Source organism: Neofelis nebulosa, chromosome 2, assembly GCF_028018385.1.
Source record: "Neofelis nebulosa isolate mNeoNeb1 chromosome 2, mNeoNeb1.pri, whole genome shotgun sequence".
Classification (NCBI taxonomy): Eukaryota; Metazoa; Chordata; class Mammalia; order Carnivora; family Felidae; genus Neofelis; species Neofelis nebulosa.
The window spans coordinates 196,674,775-196,694,906 of NC_080783.1; the positions used below are offsets into that span (position 1 = coordinate 196,674,775).

Sequence of the window (20,132 nt, forward strand, 5' to 3'; positions counted from 1 at the left end):
TTGGGCGAGCACTGATGGAGAAAATCGCCCGACCAGGCAAACTGACGCTGCTGCGGATTCATGGGCGCCAGTCTCAGACCTACAGCAGTGCTCAGCCAACATCCATTTGTGCTTCTCCAGTCAGCCTGCGGTTCTCTTCTCTGTGGAAGCTGTCCCAAACACTTGCCACTCCCCTCAAGCCCCTGAGCAGCTCCTGCCCTCACCTTGCCCTGGAGAATGACCTTGACACCACCCTCATGGGCAGTCAACGTTCCTCAATTTGCAAATAGCGAAGACACCGAGCCTGTAGGTTATACTCCTTCTCATCCTTCTCACCCTCCCACCTTTTATAACGGAAATGTTAGCTCCTCTCTCCCATCCAAAACCAGGCCCCCTATAGATTATACATCCCATTTAGGCTTTGAATCAGGGAACTTTGAACACCTTTGAGCTCACAGTAAGAAATGCAATTTGGTGCACACTCACACACACACTTACACATAATTGAAACAGACGATTCACCACAGTTCTTACTTTTAACATTTACAGGGCACTCAGATACTTTCCATTCTCTTCCTTTTTTTTTTTCTTTTTTTTGGAATCCAACTCAATATCACTTTCACGACGACATCACTTTTACAACCAGTGTTTAATGGACTGTTCCAAAAATCTTGCTATAGAGTCTTCTTCACCTCGCACCTTCTCGGGAACCTTTGCCTTATATATAATCTGTCCTCCTTGTTCTGTCTCTCCAGCTCTCCCTGTCTGCCAAGTCCTCCCGTCACCAGTTAAACTGCCCCGTGTCTCTCTTAACTTAAAAGTAGAGATCACCTTGCTGGTTCTCTAATGTTGTCCTTTACACCCAGAATTCTCTGACAGCATGTCTTCCCTGCTGCGTCCATTCCTCACCTCCTGCTCCCTTGTCACTGCCCATTCTGACCTCTGTGCACCCCACACCTGGGGACAGCTCTCACCAAGGTCGATGATGAGCCTTGTGTTGCTAAAACACAGGGGTCGCTTTCAGCACTCATCATACACAGATGCTCAGCTGTATTTCAGAATGGATAGCCCCTCCCTCCTTCTGGAAACCACTCTCCTGTTTTTCCTCCTACCTTGGCTGCTTGGTCTCCATCTGCCCTGCCAGCTTCTCTCCATTCTCTTGCAAAGCCCCATGCCGTCTGTCTTTCCTCTGCCAATTTGATAGCTCTGTCATTTGACGTTTCTGTTTTCTAGTCATATTGTACATTTGCAGCATCTCTGTTGACCAGCTTTATTCTTCCGTTAGTGGCCTCTTAATTTCCTTGGCCCATATTTCTATTTTGAGTGTTTATCTTTTTACTGAGTTGTAGTACTTTATATGGTAAACATAGTAAATATTTAACTGTAATAACCTCCAACTATTTCTTCTCCATTTGCTCCTCAGTATTTAGCTTTGTTTATGGTGATTTTTAAAGTCCAAAAGTGTTTCATTTCTGTCATTAAAAATGTCATTTCCCTTATGATTTCTAACTTTGGTGTAATGCTAAGAAAGTCCTTCCCCACCTCTGAGATGACACAAATATTCCTTATTTTTTTTTGTCTAGTACTTCTGTAGTACATAGAGCGAGGCATGAATCTAATTTTTCCACAACTGGTTAGCCATTTGTCCAAGCCTCCTTAATTGGTCAGTCTGCCTTTGTCCTCCCAGTTTGAAAAGCCCCCTTTGTCATATACTAAATTTTTAGGTGTCTGTGTCTGTTTCTGAACTTTTCTTTTCCGGCTCCATTGATCTCTCATCTGAAGCTAATACAATACAGATTTTACTATTGAAGCTTTATGTCTGAGTTGGCAAAGCCTCCTTGCACTGGGAGAAAGCAGGTGTCATGGCTGAGAGCTTGGGCTCTGGAACTGGTTTGACTGGGTTCGCATCCCAGCCCATTACCCACATGCTGTGTGACCAGAACACCTGCACTCAGCTTCTACATCTGTAAAACTTGAAAGTAGTATCCACCTCAGAGGGTTGTTATAAAGGTTAGTGAGTTAAGACATATGACGATTTTGGGATGCCCACTAACACCTCATACTTTAAGAGGAGGTTGGCTCTTTTCACTTGTGTATTACAATTGTTTTAAGTTCTGGAAGAAAAAAAATTGGTGTGAGTCACACCTGGAATTATGTTCAGTTTATACAATGATTTGAGGATAATTGTCATTTTAATAATATGAACTCTTCATCCAAAATAACAGATCAATAGTTTGTCTCCCATTGTTTTTTAATTTTTTTAATGTTTATTTTTGAGGGGGAGAGAGAGAGAGAGAGAGAGAGAGAGCAAGCGGGGGAGGGGCAGAGAGCGAGGGAGACACAGAATCCGAAGCAGGCTCTAGGCTCTGAGCTGTCAGTACAGAGCCCAACATGGGGCTCAAACTCATGAACCTTGAGATCATGACCTGAGCCGAAGTTGGACACTTAACCAACTGAGCCACCCAGGCTCCCCTCCATTTTTTAATTTTCTTTTCTACCCATCAGTAAAGTTTTGTTGTTCTCATTACATAGGTTGTGTTTTTCGTTGTTTTAGGACTGAATTTAATTTGCTAGCAATTTGCATATAGGATTTCTTTTTACACAGTGTGTATGTTGGTGTTTGAGTAGGTGGGTGTGAATATGTGTATCATACAATTTTGTGGGAGTATTTGTATCAAAATTAATTTAAATAGCATAGCTATGATGGTGTGTTTAAAATTTTAAAGTTCTGGCCATGAAACCACCTACTCCTTAAGTATGTTCCAGTTTCCTCAGGTTTTTCCCTTCACACAATTTTGGTAATTCAGAATCCTAGAACCTTTTGTTTAGTCAAGAATTCAAATTTATTAGTATGTTATAATACTATTCTTTTATAATTGGCTTAGCTCCTTAATTTTACTATGCTGTCTCTATGTATACATACCCTCTCTATTTTTATTTCTTAAGTAGATCAGTGAGAAGTTTCCTGTTTATTGGTCCCTCCAGTTATTTTTTTCTGTTTTTATCTTAACTTTATTCTCCTTTCTTTGATCTTGTTCAGTTATTCTCTCTGTAGCTTTTAAGCTTACACATTCATTTCACTCATTTGTCTATTATTTAATAATGAATAAGGCTATGAATTTTCTGTGAAATACAGCTTTGACCTAATATCATCATCATTAATAGAACTGGTCTGTGTTGACAGAGTCTGTTCCTTTTTGAACTCAAGGTATTAAGGAGGGCCCTTGTGATGAGAACTGGGTAATGTATGTAGGTGACAAATCACTGAATTCTACATCTGAAATGAATATTGCACTTTATATGAACTAATTAAATACAAGTAAACAAATAAACTTAGTTAAGAAAGGGTTCTATGCATTCTCAAGTGATTTACAGATCTTTCTGTGTTCTTTTATTACTGATTCCTAGTTCATTTGTGCTGTGAACAGAAAATGTGGCCCCCACAGCTTTTGTTTTGTGGGGAAGTTTGTGTAGATTTCCTTGTAGCCTAAAATAAAGTCTGTTTCTGTAATATTCCATGGGCGCTTATAAAGAGGGTTATGTTCCTCATTGCTACACAGTTTCATGTAGCACATACACTCTCAGAGTATTTTACAAGTCCTCTTTATCTTTATTTACTTTTGATTTCAGACAAGTATATTTTTCTCCAACTCTTGTATTTTTAAAAAATAGTTGATTTGGTCTGCGTCAGTGCTTTGGGCCATAACATATCATAACTATCATATTTTCATTTTGGAATGTGTGCACCATCCATCTTTTCAATATCTTCTTTGGATTTTGTTTTACTTTGTCAGGCCCCCAGTAATTGAATTATCGTTTTGAAAGCAGTGAAGCCAGCAGTGACAACACCAAAAGACAAGATAACAAGAGGGGGTTTTTCAACACGCCCCTTGCGTTTTCACTCAAGATCCTGTCAAATAACAATCTGATATCACACACAGTAATTAGGCATGCACCTGTTAATGAGTTTGCCACCTTTATTATTTTTCAAAAGTCTGAGCCAGGTAAGAGCCCTCTGACTTAAAGGTTTATCCAAGGTCAAGATCCATGAACATAACTGCATCCGAATTGGGTAGGCACCTTATCTGCCTCTTTTAACTTGGACAATTGATGGTGATAAGATCCAATGACAACATTTCATGTTTTCCTCATTTTGGACACTGAGAAACAAACTCTTAACAGAAGCATTAACGGAACTCTTAATTAACTCTTAACGGAAACATTCTCTTAACGGAAAAACTTCAATGTAACATGCAAACATAATTTTCCAGAGTGAGAGAGATTAGACCTTTCTGGAATGATACATGCTCCCTTTTCCTGTCCTGGCAACAAATCTGAGTTGTCTCTTGGGGTGTTAAGACCGAGCTTTGCAGGACCACATCCTTGTTCTATTAGTGTCTGTTTACAAGCTCATCTCCTTCCAGGTACAAGAAGAAATGTGTCTTGGTAGCTGCCATAGGACTGTTGACCAGAATAAGGATCATCCACGAGTCCGGTGTGATATTATAACATCCAAAGGGTTGATCTTAGTATTGAAACTCCTTATTCATGTGGTTTGCATTTGCCTCCACCAGTCCTTCCGAAAATTTGGTTGCACATATAGGGTCACCTGGGGAGCTTTTTAAACCTGTGATGCTCTGGACCCACTCCACCAAATACATAGGAATTTCTGGAGCCTCGGCATTTGTAAATTCTAATATTCTTCTAATGTGAAGTCTGAGCTGTCTTGGCCCCTTTCTTTTTAACCTCTGAGTCCCTTTGTGGAAGCTATGTATGTTATTCCAAAATGAGGATTATAATTTACTGGGATAGATTAACCTGTATACATGTACTGCCATAAATAATTTTTGTCTCTTGTCTTTTTTTTTTTTTTTAGCATTTACTTTACATTTCCCCTCTTTATACTTCCTTGTTGCTTTCCTTTGAATTCCATTTTTTGCTAAATTGACTGCTTTCCTTTTTCCCCTTTGGTAATTTTGAAGATAAGCTACTTTATAGTCTATTACTAATTACTCTTAACATCTTTAAAAACATGCTCTAACCTATATTTCTCTAATTAACCACAGAAACTATATAACAGAGTTTCTTGCAAGATGAGGAAATTAACATATCTCCTTGCTCCAACTTTACGCTTTATATCAGTGTCATCTGCAGTGTTTACCCTGGGGTTTAGGCAGGAGTGATATCTTTTATCTTCTCTTCAAAGGAATATTTGTTACACTTGCATTCTGTTTTAGAACTGTGTTTATAGAAATTATTTAGATTCTTTACTATATGTTTTATTTGCTTCTTACTAATCTTTTTCATTTTATATTAACCATAACTTCCCATTTGAGTTCTTCATTTTGATTCATCTCTCAGTTGTGTAGAAAACATCTTTGAGTGTTTTTTTTAATGAAGGTTATGTGCATAATATACTTTTTATGGCCTTTGACATTGGGAGCAGTTTCTACTGGCTTTGCTGTTTAGCAACTTGGCTGGGTCACTCTCTTTTCTACTCTAAGTTATTTAGGAACAAATCTGTACTGTGTCTATGAGAAATGCATTAAGGGTGATGGCACAGTATTTTTTCCAGAGCTGACTCAGGTATCCACCTGTTTTTCAGACTTTGGTCAATTCTGTTGCTTTGGGGTTGGAACGGAATGAGGAAGTGAGGCACACGTATTCATGTCCCATCTTTTCAGATGGTATCAAACGTTAAATACAGTTAACCCTTGAATGACATGGGGGGTAGGGGCGCCAACCTGCCCCCCAAACCCTGTACAGTCAAAAAAATCCACATATAACTTTTAACTCCTTAAAAACTGAACTACTAATAGCCAACTGCTGACCAAAAGCCTTACTGATAACATAAACAGTTGATTAACACATATTTTGTATGGTATGTGTATTATATATTGTATCCTTACAATAAAGTAAGCTAGAGAAAAGCAAATGTTATTAAGAAAGTCATAAGGAATAGAAAATACATTTACAGTACTGTGCTGTATTTATCCAAAAAAAATCTTTTTTGACATGTAAGTGGATATGTGTAGTTCAAACCTGTGCTGTTCAGGGGTCAACTATACTCATTGATTCATTCAGCAAGTGTTGATTGAGCACCCACCATGAGTGCACCATGCACAGTGGGAGACATTAGGGACCCAGAGGCATCAAAAAGACAAGATTTCTACTGTCATGGAGCATATGTGCATGTGTTGGGGAGAGGGAGGGATGGACCATAAACAAATGAGTAAACAAGATAATTTTAGAGAGTGATAGGTAAAGCTACCATATATATCTGGCCAAAATGGTGCCCCTGGAGCTTTGCAGGATGGCAACCCAGAAAAAAAGGGTATAAAGAAAAAAGAATAATGTGACAGAGTGATGGAGTGGGGGTGGGGGACTCAGATGATGTTCATTAAATTCTCCTGTGCAACAAACCCATTTGTGCACATGCTTCCGTGATGGTCTTCCCTCTGAAATCATAGCACTTCTCTTTGCCTCCAGTCCACTCTGGTATGGTTCTCCTGGTAGGCAGGGCTCATGATTTTTCCCCTTGTCTTCAAGATCGTTGGCCTTGTTGGGTTAAGATTCCTCACAATTGGCATTATGCTTGCAGCTGGAGATGGCATGGATTTGGGGGGGGCATCCATGGCCAGCCTAGAGGCCCCCCACTTCAATGCTAATGTAGTCATTAGGACTGATAGACTGATATTCAGCAAATTTTGAGAACACTCCCAAGGACTCTATTAGGCCCAGTGGGCAGTACTATTCTCAAACTGGAAGATGTTGAGGGGTGGCTATGAGCTTGGCTCCTGGAGTCAGATGGCTTTGAACTTAATGTTTGTTACAACTTACTGGCCGAGCAACCCTGGCAAATTACTTAACGTCTATGTGCCTCAGTGTCTTCATCTTTAAAATGGGCTACCTACCAAATAGTGTTATTGTGACAGCTAAATTGAGTAATTGATGACAGTGCTCAGAACAATGCCTGCAGTTAGTAACCGCCATTAATATATTATAATAATCACTATTAATTATATATTGTGTTGCCTAAAAGCATTTTCATGTCCAGCTCTCCCCTTGGCTCAGACTCTTTCTATACCTCTAAAACACAGAGATTACAAGGGTGAGACTGAATGTGTCTTAGGGACCAGGTTCACTCTGCAGAACTGGATGGAAGGGCTTTGAGTAGCAGGTTGGAAAAGAAATACCTAACATAGAAAAGGGGAAGACTGATAGAGTCAGGGGAAGAAAGGAGAAACTCAACATAAAGAGTGACCGGTTCCTTTGTTTTGCGTGTTTGTTTTGCAAGCATGACTTCATTATTATTTTTCACCTGAGCTTCATTATAATTAATAAGCCAAATACTATGCTTACCGAAGTTTCTGTATTATGAACACCAAACATCAACATAAATGTTATAAAGAGATTCAGATGTTTGTCCATATTATTTCCTACCCTCTTTATACTTTTACATTAAAAAATTTTTAGTATAAGCCTATCTCATTTTTTGCAGTCAGGAAAATTAAATATTGTTTTCATTTTGAAAAAGTATTACCCCAAAACCTATTACTCGGAAACAATTTTTATTCGGGGGCTCATGTCCAGTCTTTATCCACATGTAAATAAATATGTAATAGCTATAATCAGAAGTATACATATAATTTTATGATCTACTGTTTTACTTAAATTGATGCTTAACGTTCTTCTTTCTACAGGGTCGTATTTATCACTTTAATGATTTCGCTCAAACAGCATCACATTAAAGGCTATAATTTACCACCTATTATTAGGCTCGTATATAGGTTGCTCACATTTTTTCTCTGTAATAAAATTATGTCACTATAAACATCTTTGTCCATGTGGCTCTTTTTCTTTTAAATTGATTCCTAGAGATTACTGAGTCAGAATATTTGAATAGTTTTGTGGCTGTTGATAAGAATTCATATACTCCCTTCCGAAAGGATTATATCAACTTTACTCTGCAACTGGCAATAAATACACATGAGTTTCCACAAAGCCTTAACAATATTGGGCTGTATATTTTTTCTTTATTTTTTTACTTGTGAAATGGACTGTGTTTTCATATTAATTCTATTTTTTCTCCTATGAATCCTGTGAGCATATTCTTTGCTCATCTTTGTGATGTTCTTATACAATTACGGAGACTCGAATTTAATATTGATATTTACCCTTTGGCATATCTGTTGCAATTTTTTTCATTGTATTATTTTCCTTTTTAATTTTGGTTTAATGTTCGCTTGTTTGTTTTTCCATTTATAGCATTTCCCTTGCCTCAGCCTTGTTCCAGGGTCTGTTAGTCACTGGCATGAAAAGGGTTGAAAATAAGGATTTTCAGAAGAGTGTGTCCATAGGGTAAAGTAGGAGAGAGGACAGGAAGAGGGCAAGGCATCCAGATGAGGCACCATGACCCCTGCCCCAGGTTTCTTCCAAAGCTCTGGTCTCTGAGAGACAATGTTTACCCAGCACCTCCTTAGCATACATATGTAACTTCGAGGTTGCCAGAATCCCCAGGGCATACCTATTATTTTCCCACCACAAGTGTTTAAAGAGGAGAAATGGACTTGGCATACCCAGATCCTGGTTACCAGCCAACGGATCACCACCAGCTAGGAGAAGCTGGGCTCTGTGACCCTACTTAAGCTTGAAAGATGGTTTTTCCCCGATACAAGGGACCAGGAGCTTACAGACACTTCCTGGGATGAGCACGCTGTAAGGGGGAGAGGGGCCAAGAGTAGACCAACTCACCATGTCTGTGGTTTGCCAGAGGGGCCCTTCCCAGCACCATACCGAGCATGGAGCCAACGTGTCTCCCTCCTAGAGCTCAGAGCCCAGCCAGTCTGGCCCAACCCTGTGTCGTCATTTCTTTCTGCGGCTCTTTAGGCTAAAGAAATGTTCCCTGTGCCAACCCTCAGTAGCCCAGGCAGAGTGCAGGGATGCTCACTGACCTCCACTGCTCTTCTCTTACAGTTTCTTGCTTCTTCAACTTCACCAGCCCCTCTGGGGTCGTCCTGTCGCCCAACTACCCAGAGGACTACGGCAACCACCTCCACTGTGTCTGGCTCATCCTGGCCCGGCCTGAGAGCCGCATCCACCTGGCTTTCAACGACATCGATGTAGAACCTCAGTTCGACTTCCTGGTCATCAAGGATGGGGCCACAGCCGAGGCCCCAGTCCTGGGCACCTTCTCAGGAAACCAGCTCCCCTCTTCCATCACAAGCAGTGGCCACGTGGCCCGTCTCGAGTTCCAGACTGACCACTCCACAGGGAAGAGGGGTTTCAACATCACTTTCACCAGTGAGTCCCCACTCGGTCCTTCTGCACATCAGCCTCTGGGCCTGGTCCAGGGTGCCCCCATGGAGGAGCATTGACATGGGTGGGCCAGCTCCAAGGGCTTTGCAGGGCTGCAGTGCCCCGGCATGGTGCTCCGGCAAGGCCAGGAAAAGCAGAAAGTGCAGGCTGCTGGCCAGGGTGCTCTTTCCTACCACGTGGCTCTCTTTTGAGCATCTATTTCCTATAGGCGCCATATGTAATGTATAACAAGGCTGGAACCTCATTTTTCCCTATTCGCCTCCCCCTCCTAGAAGGCCCAATTAGAACCAGGAAGAGCCCAAGGGAGATGAAGCCTGTGTCAGCCGTACATCGTTGCCCATCCCACTCCATTGTGCCCCTCCCTGTCCTTGAACACCTGCTTACTGTTGACTTCAGGGAGCCCCAGTGGGGCTCTTGCACCACACTTTGCCCAGTTCCCACCCCCATAGTCAAATCAGAAACAATGGTCCTAAGCAGTGTTTCTGCTTGGAACTGAGCTTTCTTAGCCTTGTTTTGGGGACATTTCCTCATTGCCCCTCTCAGGCCCACAGTCCAAAAGTTATCACCTCCAGTTTTCATACTGGGCCCCTTCTCTAGAAGCAGCTTGAAGCTAAGGGGTAATTCTTTCCATGTCTGTGCCTCCTGGGGTGATAGTCAGGGTGGGATGGAAATAGCAAGCTGCCAGTGATAGCAACAAGTGCTTATCAGGTCATAATGAGTTTACTGTAGACCCAGAGAACTTAGCTAATGGCAAACAGTCAAGTGGGGCTGAAGCTGGGTCTGCCTGAGCAATTAACCTCTTCCAGAGGCTTCTTGTGAAATGCAAGCCCCCAATTCACACTTCACTCTATGCACACAAACATTCACATAGTCTGGTACTTTTTTTTAAGAGAGAGTGGGGTAGGGGCAGAGGAAGAGAGAGAGAATCTTAAGCAGGCTCCGTGCTCAGCTCACAACCCGTTAAGGGGCTTGAGCTCATCACTGTGAGATCATGAGCTGAGCCAAAATCGAGTCAGACGCTGAACTGACTGAGCCACCCAGGCGCCCCAGTCTGGTACTTTTTGACAGAACTGATCTCCTAGCCCCCACCCCACTCCTTGGCATAGAGGTCTTGCTTCCTTGTCCCGCCTGTCCCTGGGGTCTAGTTGAGCTGAAGACAGCAGGTGCCAAATGGTGGACCATTGGGGACCTCAGATTCTAAGGAACTACCCAAGCTAAAGCCCTTTCCTGATGTTCCCTTCAGCACCTTCTTCAGGATAGTAAACTTGCTAGAAACAATCAGTCTTCTCAGGGCATGCCTCCTCCAGGGATCTGGAGATCTTCCCACCATCCACAGGCAGGAGGAAGCAGAACCCAGTCTGTCTTCCTCAGTCTTCCCAGTCTAGCACTGCCGCTCTAGCTTCTAGCTTATCTACCCTCATCCTTGCTTTACCATGAGATAGTGAGCTCTGGAAAGGTACGGGTATGCACGCATATCTTCCTATCCTCTCTGCCCAGCACAGGGTCTGCACCTGGTAAGAATCAGTAAATATTTACTAAATGGAGAGATCCATGAGTGAGTAATGCCCTTTTTCTCTCCCTGGTAGGAGTAGAAAGAAGGGTAAGAGGTATGCCAGGGAGCCCACTTTGCAGCATGGTGAGGGCTGGAAACTCCGCAGGTTCAGCAGGTGCAGACATCAATGGGGAGCCTGGGACAAACTGGCTACTGAGTCTCCTAGCTAAACCTAGGAAGTGCCCTCTTTCCAAAAAGCAGCACATGCTAAGTCCCCAGGGGTGGGGGGAGAGGCAAAAGGCAGCGGATCTGACCTAAGTGAGGATCGAGCTATTACCTAGCATTCCTCTCCAAGGCTTCTCTACCACTAGAAAAATGACATGCATCTAACACATAAATACTCAACAAATGGGGCACATCAAAGAGAAAGTACTAACTACGACCCTAAAATCCCCCCCACCCAGAAATGACTCTTGCCAGCAAATATTATTGCAGACATCAGATATTTTTCTGTGCATTTATACAGATAGTTGGATGGATAAATAGAAGTAATTGTTTTAAATCCAGGCCCCATTGCTGAATCAGAATCCCTAAGGGGACGAAGCCCCATAATCTACATTTTTACAGGCTTCTGAAGTGATTCTGCTGTAGCTGGTGCAACAGTAGTCCATGGACAAGTGTTTGGGGACTCGGACATCAAGCTCCTCGGTCACATGCAGATGATGATCATCTAGGCTGAGCTTTAATCTGCCCAGTGTCAGGGAGCTCACCTCCCAGGTAGCTTCCCCATAGCAAGAGAACCCTGGGAGGTTCCCCTTGTGCTGACTTGAAGCTTGATCCGGTAACAAGGATCAGTGATCCCATTTTCATCCCCAGCGCTCCTCAGAGCTAATCCTTCTGTGGGGCATTTTGAACAATGAAGACGGTAGCTGCTGTCTCCTGAGCACCTGCTGTGTGAGTGCCTCCGTGGCCATCACCAGCAGCTGCTCAGCAGAAACTTCAGTAGCTAAGCTCTTTCTACCCCTTCTACATGCCAGGAAACTGAGGCTTGAAAAAGTGCACAGGTAGAACTGAACAGTATGTAAATCCTTCACTTAGAACCTTTGGGCCCAGATGTTGGAAGTAGCTTCATATCCCTGCATGTGTGCGTCCCTGTGTGCGTGCACATGTGAGCGTGCGCACGTGTGACTGATTGGGTTTTGAAGAGACATGTGTGTCCAGACTTCTGGGCCCCGAGCACCACTCTTCTTCCCACACCATCTTTCTAAATGTCAAAGCAACCTCACAGTCACCGTTGCTAATGAAGGAAGGTGGAGAGACTAAGTCTGGGCTGAGCTGGGCTTAGCAATTCAGTGGGAAGAGTGTTGGGGCATCCGCGAGGCTGCAAGGGATCATCACAGTCGTCTCCACATCGCTTGCTCCCGCAGCTCCCCATCAGTAGGAAGGATCCCTAGCTTTTCAGGTCTCTTGCCTCCAGCAAGATCCCGCAGCCCCCGGGGCCCTTCTGTTTCTGGTTGTGCAAATGTTTCAATCACTAGGGAATTTCAGAGGCTTGCAGATTGAGTTCTTGATTTAAGGGGGCATGTGCCTGCGCCGCCATGGAGCCTGGTCTCGCCTGGAAAGCGCCACGCTCACAACAGCAGGGATGCAGATGGGGTGTGGCTCAGAGACCTGAGTATGAGAACCACGGCACCCCTAATCAAGGCAGGCTGGGAACAAACTCAGTGGAGACCCAGTGGGGAAGAAGGAAGGGGACTCATACTCAGGGAGTACTTACCATCTGTCAGGTGCAGTCCCGAACATTCTCCACTTTCAAATTCATACCAACTTCCCTATTATTTCTATCCCAGAATGACCCTGCCAGTGTATTACTGTCTCCATTTTATAGGTCAGGAAATGAAGGTTCAGCTAGATTATGTAAGTTGCCCAGACCCATGTAACTAACAAGAAGCAAAGCTCAATCAAACCGGCAAGTTCTCTCTTTCCTCTGCCCCATCCCCGCTGCGGTATCAGTTACCCAGACAGAGTGAGAGGCAGCCTGACAACACACAAGGAAATGAAGGAAATGGCTTCAGACAGGGTTGAGTCCAGGGCACCTACTTTATAATGCTTAGTGTCTCTTAGTGTCACAGGACTTGGAGTCCAGCTCATCTGCAACATAAATGATCTCATACCGTCTGAAGTTAGGGACGCATCGAATGAACGTGACAGGAGGAGGCAGCCCTGCTCCTAAGCCACGATGAACCTCAGTTTCCTCATTTGTAAACTGGGGTGGTCGTGTCTACTTCCCGGAATCATATGATGTAAATGAACTACATGAGAAATACTTAATCCACTGCCTGATCGATATATGTTTCTTAGGATGAAATTGGATTCAGTGCTCAGGAAGGCAGGAGATCAAGTCTAACAACCACCCACTTCATGCCCAGTGTGGCTCATTGGTTCTGGGGTACCTGCCTCTAGAGCGTCTGGCTCTCTCTCCAGCGTGGCAGGTTCTCGTGGAAGTGGTGGAGGTCTAGGGTTGACTATCATAATGGAGCTTGTTTTCTTTGGGGGTCCCTCTGCACACCAGCTCTACCAAATCACGTCCTTGACCCCCGTCCCCACAGCCTTCCGACACAACGAGTGCCCAGATCCTGGTGTTCCGGTAAATGGCAAACGGTTTGGTGACAGCCTCCAGCTGGGAAGCTCCATCTCCTTCCTCTGTGACGAAGGCTTCCTCGGGACTCAGGGCTCGGAGACCATCACCTGCATCCTGAAGGAGGGCAGCGTGGTCTGGAACAGCGCCGTGCTGCGATGTGAAGGTATGTGCCTGCCAGGGCTGGGGACTGTGGCTGTCAGCCAGAGAGGGTCCTTCCTCTTCTTTCAGGACCCAGGCCACCCTCTCACCCTCACACTGGGATGGGCAGGGGCTTTACAGAACTACTTCGTGTAGAAATTTGAATTGTAACCAGAGATTAAACTGGAGAAATTCTGGGATCAGATGTTCAGACATCAAAAACACTTCTTCTTTCAACTGGGAGCTCTCTCAGTACCACAGCTCTTAGGAGCCCTGCTTCCAGCTCCTGCCCAGGGGAGCTCCATGAGCCCAAAGCATTGGCAATGCCATGGAACTTTGGGTCTTTCCGGCTGCTTGCCTCTCTCTCCTCCACGTGCTCATCTTCCCCGGTTCCCCGGGACATCTCTCAGCCCTGGCCTTTGTGCTCCTGTTAAATGCTGCTTTCGTACCCTTGGGGTCAGCCTTCAGAAGGCTACGGGCAGACCAGCCAGAAGGAACACAGCTGGAAGCAAGCACGGGGTTACTGTGGCATCCCCTCGATCCTGCCTCGCCGCACAGAACAGGTTTTGACTTAGTTGCAGAGACCAGCCATCTGGTCTACCAAGCTGCAGGCATTTAAAACACAGATTAAGCTTCTCGAGGGCAGGAATCGTATCAGATGTGCATACCAAACACAGTGCCTGGCACAGAACAGGCCCCTGATAATGATGGATGAAAGGTGAGTATCCATGGGCCCCTTGGAGGCCCCCCTCGACGGGGGCCATGGAGGTAGGGGCTTGTAGTCCTCTCCTTTCGGGAGCAGAAAGCTTCTTCCTGTCATTTCATGTGGTGGACAGAGTTGGAGACCTAACTGACCTCTTTACGTACCCAGTCCCCAGGCCCAAATCTGAGCACCCTGGCCAGCAGGTGGGAAGAACAGGAGAACAAAAGGGGGCCTTAGAGAAAGCACTGCCCCAGAGGTGACGGGTGGGGGAGGGGAGAGGACAGGAGAGACCGCTGACCGCTCAGTGCTTGTGGCAGAGGGTCTGGGTTTACAGTGGGCTTTCGAGTCCTTGGGGTGTAGGCTGGAATCCTGGCAAATCACCTTTTCCCTCTTAGCCTCTGCTTCTTCCAGCAAAAACAGAAGGGAGGGGATAATAATAAGATACATATATAAAGGGTAGTTCCTGCCATAAAGTAAGTACCCCAAACTGTTAGCTGTTCTGTCACTGGTTTGTAAGCTCCGTGAGATTGCCCCTTATTCTCCCTCATTCTGTCCTCTGACTTCTTTGGTTGTCCTCGTCTTGGCCCATCTCATCCGAGGCATCTTCTCCGCTGTCTCTCACTCTTCCCCGCTGTCTCCCCCCTTTTTCCTAATTCCTTTTGTTTGCCTTGGGCCACTGCTGGACCACTCTATTGGACACTTGGTCTCAACACCATATCATTTTTCTTTACCAGTTCCGTGGCCTTTGGTCCTGTCTCCCCACCTAGATTCTCTTCCGGGCAGAAGCCCAGTCTCCCAGGGTCCCAAAAGCCTGTGGCAACTTGGTCTCAGTGGAGCTGGCCCCCTCGGAGGAGGCAGAATCCACTTCCTTGCCCACCCTCCTGAATCGGGTGCTTCTAGACCCTAGCTCCACCAGTGCAGTGGAATACTCGAGACCACGTATGAATGCATGGGAGAATTGGACTCACTGTTTCATAGGCACAGTCCTAATTTTGAAATTAAAACTATCTCATCCATTCCCTTGGGAGGATGGGGGACCCGGGCGTTCGTGGTCAGCAAGCAGCCAGAAATAGGGGGCAGCCCGTTGGAGAGACTCTGAACTTGGCCCGGGGAGAGCCTGCTCAGTTTCCTCAGGGTGGTGGGCATTTGCTGCCAAACTGGTTTTCGGGGACCTAGGGAGCGACATAGCAGAGGGGCACGTGAGGGACCCCAACTCAGGTGGCCAATCCCAGACTTAAACCAGTGGAGCAGATGGGGTGGAAGAGCCCCTGGGACCTGGCCTCCCCGTGGCTCCTTTCCCTCAACGTCCCAGCCTCAGGAGAACCCCGCTTTGTAATCAGCATCTTTTGTCTTTTCCATTTTTTCTAGTTTTGTTTTTGATTAAGTATCCCCACCTTGTGGACAATTAAATGCAGAAGCTAATGGTCTTTTAAAAAATCTTTTAATATATGCTAAGAGCCACTTAGCTTTTGAGAGGCTATAATGGGACAAGGGAGAAAATGGTGTCTTCTCCTAAATTTAGAAAGAAGGGTGATCATCTGGTTGCTCTAAAACGCAAGTCGGCAAACTTTCTTAAAGGGCCAGCGAGGAGGTATCTTTGGTTTTGTGGGCCATATGGTCTCTACTCAACTCTGGCATCATTACATAGACACAGCCTTAGACAGTGCTTAAGTGGATGGGCCAGATTTGGCCCCCAGGCTGCAGTTTGCTGACCCCTTATCTAGAGAACTGAGGACATAGGGGATCCATATGTTTAAAGCCAGAAATGTACTAAAAAAGCCTTCCAGGCAGTGAAGGCGTCTACACAGGCTTGCCCGGTTATCTGTCCCCCACATTCACCTCTTCCTCGTCTTTTTTCCGGAAGAACCAAGTAACCATACCCCACGGGGATAAGTATTTTACAGGTGTCACCTCATCTCATCCTTGCTTCAGGCAGGAAGTAGGTTTAATTGTTGTCCCCACTGGGGTGCAGAGAGGTTAAGTCACTTGCCCGGGGTCCTCCCAGCTTGTAAGTAGTGGAGCCAGAGTTCAAACCCAGACTCTTGGCTCCACTGTTTCTGTATTTGTCTTGAATTATTTCACTACAGAGAATAGAATTTCCACCCTGTTTATGAAAGACTTCAAAGTAGCCACAAATAGGATGAAAAGCAACTTTTCTACTCCTATCCCAGTAGAAAAATAAAACAAAAGGAAACATATTGCCTGTTGCAAAAGGCAGGACACCACATGGAAGCATCAGAAATTGACAGCATAAAACAAAATGACAGCTGTAAGACAAACATATCAGTTATGGCAGTAAAGGTAATTAAACTCCTTATTAAAAGACAAAGAATCTCAAACTGGGCTTAAAAAAATATGCTACTTATAAGAAATACACTGGGGGGAAAAAGGAGATAAATTGATTCTCATTTTTACAGTAATACTTGGTGGTTGTAAAAAACTTAAACAATACGTGAGATAAAGTTCAAAGTGAAAATTCTCATTTCCCAGTCCCACTCCCTAGAGGAAAATGGTTTGACAGTTCGGTGTAAACACGTCCACATTGTTTTTCTCTGTATGTCTGCCAGATGTGTTACTTTTATAATCAGAAAATTAAAAAGTCCTGTAAAAAAGACAGAAGGCCAGTCCTCCCCATTCCCACAAGAGGAATCAAAGTGGTAGCTGTAGCTCATTTAGGCCTCCGAGGAAGAAGTAAGAGGAGTTATTGGGTCTCTAACGTGATCTCACTTAATCTTCTGGTCACTCTTGTGAGAAAGATGCGATCATGCTGTAAGCACGAGAAAGCTGCAAATCAGTGAGGTGAATTGACTTGCCTGAGATCCCCCTGGCCGGTAACATTTGAGCATTTACTGAGTGTCAAATACTAGGCCAAGTGCTTTGCATGCATTGTCCTATCGAATCCTCATGACAATCCTAGGAGGTAAGTCCTGTTAGTGTCCTCATTTCACAGATGAGAAAAACTGAAGCACAGAGTAGCTAAGTAACTTGCTCAAGGTCACACAGCTAAATGAATGGGAGAGTCAAGATTCCAACCCAAGGACTCTTGATTCCAGAACCACCACTCTTAATCACCAAATGAGGTCTGTCTGACCCCAGAGTTCATTCTCCTTTTATTCTGCCACAAAATGGTGGAGTTAGCAGACCACAGGGCAAGGCTTACACTACTTCTTGTCATTCACGCTCGACACCTAGTCACCTAAAACCCCTCTGAGGGCAGTATGAGTGTGGGCATTCCCACCTGGTCAGCAACCACTTAAAATTTCTGGAACCAGACCACCCGGGTTTGAATCCTGTCTCTGCCACTTCCTGGCTGTGTGCTTCTGGACCAGTTACCTACCCTCCCTGTAACTGTTTCCTCAACCTTGAAATGAGGCTAATACCAGTACCCTCCTTATGGGTTGCTATGAAGGTAAAACATACAGGAAAAGAAACAGCACATGTAGATCGGTGTCCAGCACCTTGTGAGGCTCCCTGAGGACTAGTTCGTCATACTCTTGTGCTCTGTCACTGTTCCCGATTGCTCCTTGCCTGGCACAGCTTTAACCTCAGAGGTCAGGAGAGGTGGGCCGTCCCTCAGTGAGGACCACCAGCCCCTCACCAGAAGCCCAGTGTATTAGTCATCTCATGTCATTGTAACAAAACACCACAGCCTGGGCAGCTTAAACAACAGAAATTTGTTTTCTCTCCGTTCTGAAGCCGTAAGCCCAAGATCAAGGTGCTGGCAGGTTTAGTTCCCCCTGAAGCCTCTTCTTCCTTGGCTTGCACGTGGCCACCCTCTCACTGTGTCCTCATGTGGCCTTTTCTCTGTGTGCACATCCCTGGTGTCTCTTCCTCCTCTTATAAGGACACCAGTCCTCTTGGATCAGGGCCCCACCCTGACGATTTTATTTAGCCTGAATGACTACCTGTTTAAGGCCCCCTATTAATCAATTAATGCAATCAAACTTCCATGATTATTTAACACTTTATTTTTAATTTTTTAATGTTTATTTATTTTTGAGAGAGAGAGACAGAGACAGAGACAGAGCATGAGCAGAGGAGGAGCAGAGACAGAGATGGAGACACAGAATCCGAAGCAGGCTCCAGGCTCTGAGCTGTCAGCACAGAGCCCGATGCGGGGCTCAAACCCACAAATCGTGAGATCGTGTGACCTGAGCCAAAGTTGGACGCTTAATGAACTGAGCCACCCCGGCGGCCCTCTAACACTTTATTTTTAAAATATTTTTAAAAAATAAGAATCCTCCTTAGGTTCATACATTATAGTTAGCATGTGTGTTTTACCTGTCTTAATCTGTGGATGTCTACCCCCACCCCTTGCGATTTTTTTTGTTGAAGAAGCCAGGTCATTTATCCTGAGGTGTCTCCTGCACTCTGAATTTTGACAATTATGTCCCTGGGAGGTTCTTTAACATGGTCCTGTGTCTCTTATATTTCCTTTAGTTGGCAGTAGGACTTACAAACCTAATCAGATTTAGGTTCCATTTTTTGACCAGAATATTTTACGGGCAGGGCTCTGTGCCACCATCAGAGGCGCAAATGTCTGGTTGTCTCTCATTTGAGGTTGTTAGGAGCCATCAGTGGCCCTTGTCTGGGGAGTGCAGAATGCCTACATGCTATCATTTCATCTTTTATAAGCTGGAATACTTAAAGAAAACTCACCCTCATCAACTATTTGGTTACCCTGAGGTACAGTTCATAAAGGAAAGGCAGGAGAAAAACTTAATTATTTTCCTTTTTTTAGCAGTTTTTATATCAATGAGCTGATTCCCTGACATCTTCTAAAGTTGAACATTTTAAAATATCATTACAGTCCAGTGGATTTGAACATATTTTATGTATTTAAATCCACTGCAATTATTATTCTAACCGATGCTCAAATTGTCCCGTCGGCCAGTGGGAGCCTTTTGAAAGTGGCCCAACCTCATCTTGAACATTTTCTGTCCCTGACCTGGAATCAGCCATTTCTCCAAGGAGCCCTGGTCCCTTTTTTAGTGGAAAATGATACTTAAGAGTCTGGGCACCAGGCATAATTATTACTATTGAGTAGGCCCTCGTCTCTAAGGCTTTTCAATGAACAGAGCTAAAGAATCATTTTTTAAACATAAAATGCATAATGGGCTCGTTTCATTTCAGATGTAAGAACACTTACTTTTTCACTTTCTTGATGTCATATCAGGACCTGCTCTCATTCCTGCTGAAAATTCCGGCTCCCTACAACACCAGCGTCATTTCTCATTCCCTAACACATACTCAAGAGTCTCGGAATTGAACTACCACCACTGGCAACAGCAATGTGATCACTGCAGATGGTTTAAGTTGTTTTACTTGCAATTCCTCTCATTCCGGGATCCTACTAGGGATGGACAGTGCTCTAAAATCTCTTTCGCTAGTTTCTCCCTGTGTGATGGTGCTAGCAAGTGACCCCGTACCGTATTCATTTCGTTTACTCTGTTGTTGAGTTTTGAGAAACCACTTATCAACTTTAAGTCTTTCTTCTTAGTGGTGAAAAAACAGTTACACAGTTCCAAAGTTAAACCCCTAAAAGAAGGTATGTTCTGAGAAAATCTAGCTTTTGCCCCTTTCTTCTCTACCCCCTTTCCTCCTCCTCTCCATAGATAATCATGAGTTTTTGGCTTACTCTCTCATCGATTGTTAACATGAGTGAGTGTGTGTGTGTGTGTGTGTGTGTGTGTGTGTGTGTGTCCCTCCCCTCTCTTAGCTAAATGGAATCATACAATTACTTTTTACCTCTTTATCTTGCTTTTTATTCACTTGCTAATATATTCTGGGGACCACTCCCTGGCATTATATAGAATATTCCTCATGCTTGCTCACAGCTGCATCGTACATCTTGTCGATAC

At 44.4% G+C, this 20,132-nt stretch overlaps 1 protein-coding gene across 1 annotated transcript in view; it reads left to right on the plus strand.

Moving 5' to 3' along the window:
- The window catches only part of CSMD2 (CUB and Sushi multiple domains 2), a 600,568-nt gene that overhangs the window by 363,549 nt on the left and 216,887 nt on the right, over positions 1 to 20,132 (plus strand). The window contains 2 exon segments of the mRNA XM_058718151.1: positions 8,956 to 9,282; positions 13,399 to 13,593. Coding sequence (XP_058574134.1) covers positions 8,956 to 9,282; positions 13,399 to 13,593 — 522 coding nt within the window.